General features: G+C 33.7%; 1 protein-coding gene across 1 annotated transcript in view; it reads left to right on the top strand.

The window, feature by feature from the left end:
* The window catches only part of LOC21405712 (protein CHROMATIN REMODELING 19), a 22418-nt gene extending 18100 nt beyond the window's left edge, over nt 1–4318 (top strand). The window contains exon 9 of the mRNA XM_024163607.1: nt 4222–4318. Coding sequence (XP_024019375.1) covers nt 4222–4239 — 18 coding nt within the window. The 3' untranslated portion in view covers nt 4240–4318. The remainder of the gene's footprint in view (nt 1–4221) is intronic.
* The last annotated feature ends 3390 nt before the right edge of the window (nt 4319–7708 follow it).

Raw genomic sequence — 7708 nt, 5'->3', positions numbered from 1 at the left:
AAAGAGTGTCCTTGAAGACAAACATGTCATGCTTTCAGCAAAGTGTCGGGTATGATCTTATTTTTAAAAGTGATCTAGTAAATGAGCCTGGATAACAACTTGGAAGAAATAATGTTACCATATGCTACAATATGTTTAAATTTGAGATTAAACTGCTCTGATAGGCACTGGCTGAACTTCTCCCTTCACTTAAACAAGCTGGGCATCGGGTCCTTATTTTTAGCCAGTGGACATCGATGCTTGACATATTGGAGTGGGCTTTGGATGTCATTGGGATTACGTATAGACGTCTTGATGGAAGGTATATTTCAAGTTGTTAGTTTTAAAGATTTCTTCTCTTGTCCTAGCAGATGTGCTTTAGCATATTGCACATCTGTCTACAATTGTTTATACCTAATAGATGGGCTGAGGTAATTACCACAATGATTTTTTTTTCTTTTTCTTTTTCTGAAATCTTACTGAAAAGCTGAAGATAGTTGTAGATACTGTAGTATTTAACTTAGAGTTTTGGTGACGTAGAAATTGTCCAAGAGAATGTTTGAGCCAACTATGACTTGCAAGTAGCTTTTTATATTGAGCATGTATATGGTTGCATAATTAGTAAACGTGGAACTTGGTTCTGTTAGAATGCATCGGATCATTTGTGCCTACCCGTAAAGTGCCCTTTGGTTATGTACTTGTTTATCTCTATTATATGTCTGCGTTTTATCTTCTCAGTACACATCAGCTCATTTATATATCACATAATGCACTTTGCTTGAGATTCTGTTGTATTCTCATTAGTTTATCTTGGCGTTGAATTTTCCCATTCTAGGATATTCCAGGTATATTTCCCTCTTCTACTCTGTTCATATATATATACACATACCTACATAAATATATATATATATATATATATATATTAATCCATAAGACCCCTGAATTAGCCTAGAAGGCTGGAAGTTTGGAACACCAATGAATTCTACTATTTTTGGGAAGCAGAAAACTCGTGATTGTTTACCGGGTAGGTCGGCTAAATTTCAGACTCTATGACGGGAAACTACACATACGACTGCCCAACAAACCTTTCACGGTTCTCCCCACCTCTCTCTCTCTCTCTCTCTCCTAACTTCTTTCATCTTTGGTACATTGGACGGATGTAACCTCTTTTTTTTTTATTATCTATTTATCTTGAACTTAATCCTTCAGCGGTTGATGCAGAACCAAAAGAGGAAAAGAGGGAAGAAAACTCTGATCTATGAAACTAAAGTCTTCCTCAATAATGCAGTATAAGATATAAAGCAATTGTTTTTTGTTTTTTTTGTTTTTTTGTTTTTAAATAAGAACGAAGAACTTCATTATTAGTAATAAAAAGATTACAAACGAAATTCCAAGGTGGATGAGGAATCCACCTGAACCGAAAATAGGAAAAAAAAATAAAAATAAAAACAAGCCAAAAGGCTAAAAGCAAAAAACACTAACAAAATCCTATCTCAGAATATCTTCCCAACTCAATAAAATCAAGGATAATGGAAAATGCTTAAAGGATGGAATTAGTTGAAGCCCAAATGGAGCGGGGAATTTTGTCTTCATTAATAAATCCTAAAACCCATTACCTTTTCCTTTTCGAATAAAGCAATCATTATAACTAGGGATTTAAAATTATCCTATCAATTTGGGTGATTTTTCGATGTTGTTTGATAGTCTTTTATACAGTTTGTTAATTGGGGTGATTTACTTATTGTTATTTGATAGTCTTGTTCTAGTTTAGCATCTTAAGTTTCTAGTTGAATCAGAATTTCCCATCTATAAGCAGGCTTGCTAATTATGTAAGCATTATTAGATGATTGAATTATTAGGTGTGACTAATTGGTGTATCAATTGGTTTCTCTCTTGAAGGTATGACTAATCATTAGGTCTTGTCTCAAATATCCACAATTCATCTACCGTCATTTATTATTATTTTTTTCATTTTTTTTTTTAAATTTTGTTCGTTAATGCCTCCTTGACTGCAATCACCTGTTATTGCATCTTTCTCTTACAATTCCAATAGCAGTTTCTCCTCTGTGCCCATGTTTCACTTGCTCTGTAGAGTCTTTCTATTTGTCACGTTTTTGTTTGAAAATATGAACTGGCTCACACCCGTCTGGAAATACTTGTTAAGTGGGATGACAATAAAATGGTGACCCTATGCGAATAGAAATCACGTTGAATTGAGATCTAGGTTCGTGGGAGGAAGCTGGGTGCTAATTCTTTTTTTACTTTGTAGCTTTGATGGAGGTTCCAATGTTTCAGAATACACTTTTTGCTTCCTTACTGGAATAGTTTTAATCTGTGTAGTTTTGATTGGGATGATTTATGTGGTTATTTCATGGCTAAGAAACCCATGCAGGTGGGGTGTATTGAGTTGAAGGGACCAGTTGCTCCTCTTTTTGAGTTGACAAGAGGTGTTAGCCATGTTTACTTTAGGTCTGTGGTTACAGCTTACAGGTTACATGAAATACTTGGCAGCCAGATTTTTAGACTCTGTCCGAGTATAAAATGGGTGAATTAAGTAAATGGGATAGTCAGCTTTGGCGCTTTTACTGGTGATTCTGGCTAGGAAAAAAAAAATAGAATTATTTTTTAAGGTCTTGAAGAGAGTTTTGATAATGTTGGGAATATAGCCAAGTTTTGGGTAGCTTCGCGGTTACACTCTGATAAGATTTCAGGGATGTTACAGATTTTTCAGATTTATTGAGGGATTTGACCTCTTTGATGTAGTTTTACTTTATTTTCTTGTTGCTGTTGGACTTCCTACCCTCCTTTATGTTTAATTCTTTTCTTACTTATTATAGTTATTTTTTATCTCAAAAAGAAAGAAACGCTTGCAGAATGCCTCCATGACATCATAAATGAGTAACAAGGCCAAAACAAGTATGAAATTTATGTACTAAATTAAATTTATGGTGTAATAGGGGTTGCCATGAGTTATTTTGATTAATCAACTCCTATCTTTCACGTTTCTTACTAATAACGAACTGTAGGTAGAGGTCTATTATATGCTAATACGATATTTTAGGTTGTACTATGGCCTACGATTCTTGAATTTTGGGTTTTGTTTATTTTGACATTACTTCTTTATCTCTGATTTTGTTTTTGTTGGATCTAGATGAGAACTTGAGTTCTACTATGAGTAGTAATATAGCCCATATGTTTCGTGGTCTCCAAATTCTGTCCTTTTCCTTTCATTCCTTTTTGGGCTAAAGAACTTGGGTTAGGTAGTTTCATTTCCAGTGAGTATTCAATAAATATGGGAATATTTCGAGAACTCTGCTATTGAATTGTTTTATTGCATTGTTGTAAGGCGGGGTGGGTTAAGTGGAAGAATGTCACGAAAGTTTTATGTGATGATAAGATGCTTATTAAGTTGAAAGGAAAATTCTATAGGGCAACAATTCGCCCAATTATGTTATATGGTAGTGAATGTTGGGCCATCAAGAGGCAACAAATATACAATATGAGTGTGGCGGAGATGCGTATGGTAAGATGGATGAGTAGCCATACGAGGATGGATCACATACGGAATGAAGTTATTCGTAGTAAAGTAGGTGTAGTACCAATAGAAGATAAGGTGTGGGAAAACCATCTGAGGTGGTACGGGCATGTACAACGTAGATCGTTAGATGCACATGTTTGTGTTTAGGAGAAACATCCAAATACCTAGTACTAGGAGAGCGAGGGGTAGACCAAGAATTACTTAGGCTGACGTAGTTAGACATGACTTTCAAGATCTAGGGTTTCAGGAGGGTCTCGTGTTTAATAGAGCAGACTGGAAACGAGAAATCCATATAGCCGACCCCAATTAATTTGGGATTAAGGCTTGTATTTGTTGTTGTTGTTGTTGTAATCATATGATTTATCATTTAATGCAAGCTACATTCAAGCCACAATCGAGTTTCATAAATAATTATACACATGAAATATCGATTCTTCCTACGGAAAAGAAAATAACCTATAATTTCCATCATCAGGTGACCTCAAAATTTTAATAAACGTTTCTGGTTTTGTTCACATTCCATGTATGAACCCCATATCATACAAGCCCATTGTCCATTATTAACCTGTCTTCATTAAAACCCTCAGCAGAGTTCCTTTTGTCCCACATTAATAGCTTCCTTTTTAGGTGTTTATGTTGTTCATTGAAGTGAATCATCTCTGCTTATTGTATTTTTTTTTTTTTTTTTGGTCATCGAATGCCAGTACTCAGGTAACAGATAGACAGACTATTGTTGACACATTCAATAACGACACTTCGATATTTGCATGCTTGCTCTCCACCAGAGCTGGAGGGCAGGGTTTGAACTTGACTGGTGCTGATACTGTTGTCATTCACGACTTGGATTTCAACCCTCAAATTGATCGACAGGCAGAAGATCGATGCCATCGTATTGGTCAAACGAAGCCTGTTACAATATACAGGTATTGTCCCTCATCAACCCATGAGGAGCGAAGAGAGACGGTCTTATTTTTTGTTCTGTTTCTCTTATTTTTCTTATGTTCTTTTTCAATTCTTCTGGTGCATTACCAATGGTTGAAAAAATTTCCAGGTTGGTCACCAAGGGTACAGTTGATGAAAATGTTTACGAGACTGCGAAGAGGAAGTTAGTTCTAGATGCTGCTGTGCTTGAGAATGGCATGGAGACGAATAATGAAGGTGATGCACCTGAGAAAACCATGGGAGAGATATTATCAGCACTTTTACTTGGTTAGGCTGCGAGATTGCCACCAAGTTTTTATTTTGTAACTCTACTTTTTTTTTTTGGTTTCAGATTCTTCACTTGTAAGTCAATTATTGTTTTAGATTAGTTGTAGCGAAAAGATAGTACTCTGTGGATAGCTCTAAATGCCATACGGGTCTAAATTAGCCTAAAATACCAGTAGTAGTAAAGTGTTATATCAATGAAAAAGTTCTGATAATTTATGTGGGTTTTTTTTTTTTTTTTTTTTTTTTTTTTTGGTGTCTTGGTGACAGTGAAGTATTAAATTTATTTGATAGCAATGGTTATGTTATCTGTTTGATTTACGGTGACATGACAATACAATTTGGGAACATAGGTCAATTAAGAGCTCGTTTGGTTGGAGGATTCGTTCTCTGATTCGAATCATAGTTCATAGTTCGTTACAGTATTTTCTCTTATAAAAAATACACGTAAATCGAAAATAATTTTAATCTTATGGTTCTAATCCATGAATCAAACGGTCTTTAAATTTCAACAGATTGATATTTGTTTTTCCAGGTTACTTGGAACCTCATTATTTGACACGCATGTACTGTTTTTCCCCTCTCGGCATTTCCCATGTGCTTTTGGTTAATGTTAAATCCTTGTTTCTTTAATGAGGTTAGATATTTTGATTTGTCCTAGAAAACATTTTCAAGGACGATGAAGCCGAATGAGATTTGCTTAACTTATTCCACTGAAGTTCTCAACTTCATACATAACAAATTAGATTTATCCGCCTTCTCATCTAACAGATCAAATGGACAGAGTTGTGAGTGGTGTCAGATCAAGCATATTTTGTCGCGTATGTTTTTATTGAAATGTTTTTTCACTTTTATTAGGTGTAAGCTTCAAGACAAACGGACAATATACCTAGAAACGCAGAGCAAAAGTTTGACATATTCCATTGGAACAAACTTCCAATTTTAAGGCAGAAAATGTATTAGTAAAATCTATTGGAGTTGCACCGATCGAATATTTGCTTGGTTTGTATCAGTAGTAACATTTTATTTTTATGTTTTGAAACAATCTTCTGTAACAGGGTGAGTTCGTAAATTACAAGGTAACAAAAGAAAGTGAGGGATGCCTTCGGGAACGCAAACACAAGTGGTGCATGGCTATTGTTAGCTCGTGAGTGTTGGGTTAGGTCCCACAACGAGCGTAAAGAGGAGTGTTTTTATGCATAACTTTGTGGAGAATGAATGAAAAAAAAAAAAACATTATATCAGCATAATTGTTCAATTCCGATAACGCTTTTCGATTCGGTATATACGGCTCCGATTTTATTTTTATGTTTTGAAGCAATCTTCTATAGCAGGATGAGTTCGTAAATTACATGCACCTTCCTAATATTCTTGCATAAGAAGGAAATGAAATATTTAACTCAACAATGTGAGGATATTTTATACATGGGATAAAATCATTTTGGACCGTATATTATAGTGAAACGTGCTTTTAGTACTCTATGTTTTTGATAATATTAAAATGATGCCTTGATATTTTTTAAAATATCTTCTTGGTATCCTAAAATTGATATTTGGGACATAAATGTCCAAATTACCATTCTTGTTAGTTAAATAAAAATCAATATTTTTTAAAAACATTGAAAATATTTTAAAACATTAAAATATTTAAAAGAAAATAGCAAAATAAAAAGTCCATGATTTTTTTTTTCTAGATTTATTAGTTTTTGGTTAATTAAATAGATGGATATTAAGGTCATTTTACATCTTAAAAATCAATTTTAGGGTACCAAGAAGATGTTTTTAAAAACGTGGAGATACCGTTTTAATATTATCTAAAAGACATGATATCAAGAACATGTGTCGCTATAATACATGATACCAAAATGATTTTATCGCTTTATACATTTATTAATGGTTCGGGTAGTACCATCCAATTCCCTTAATTTGTGGTTAAAAAATGACAATGCTTTTGAAAATATATAAAATGTAGACGACCGAAGACTCCTTCTTACCTTTTATTTATTGGATATTTGGGGCGGCTTGCAAAATTATTTAGTCCAACATTATGACATCGACACTAACAACTCTCTTTTGAGAGGACAATAATTAAATGCATATTCAAAGCGATCTAATCTTTGTAACTAATCAACGGCAAATCAAGTCTTGACTTTTCCCGCTGTGAGAAATACTTCAATTTTTTTTTTTTTTTTTTTTTTTTTCATCAATCTTTAAACAATCTGGCCATAGCCTCAGCTTAGAGGTTGTAATATTTTTGGAAACTTTTTTTTAGCAGTATATATTTTGGATATATTTATATCAGTTCTAGTTATGACCATCTTTATTGATAAATTTATGAACATATATAAACTGGATTCCTTCCCGCTACTATATATATCTCTAACGAATTTTAATACATGTGCAGGCTTTCATCTTTCACCCCACAGTTATAGGAGGAGAACTGCCATTTGTAGCACAATCTGCATTTGGCCAACGGTAGTGCCAAATTCTTTTACCCTAGTTTGGACCACTTTTAATATATATACATACATATATATATATATATATATATCAACGAAATATATACAAAAGAACAAGATTCTTTTGCCATTACATACATTATGTACAGCGGGCCAGGCCACAGTTTGATATATATATATATAGTTAGAAACTGCAACACAAGTTCTTCTAAAAGTTTTGTTTTCAAACGACAATGACTTGTAAACATACTTATCACACCATTTTAAACTCATGGTGCATTTTCGATGCATAATATAATATTATATATATATATATATATATTTATATAGATGGTGCTGCATGCCGACAGACTAGTATATCTTATTATGATTCTATCACGTAGGCTCTCTCGTGTGATCGATCGGTAGTTTTTAAAAGAACTCGGGTAAGCAACTTTCCCCTTTTCTGCGTAATATTAATTACTATGCTTTTGTCCAACCCTTTTTTCAAGTAAATGAAGAGAGAAACTGAGATTAGAGAAATTAA

Source organism: Morus notabilis, unplaced genomic scaffold (genome assembly GCF_000414095.1).
Source record: "Morus notabilis unplaced genomic scaffold, ASM41409v2 Scaffold538, whole genome shotgun sequence".
Lineage (NCBI taxonomy): Eukaryota > Viridiplantae > Streptophyta > Magnoliopsida > Rosales > Moraceae > Morus > Morus notabilis.
Note: the sequence above shows the minus strand (reverse complement) of the source record. Positions and strands in the feature narration are given on the sequence as shown.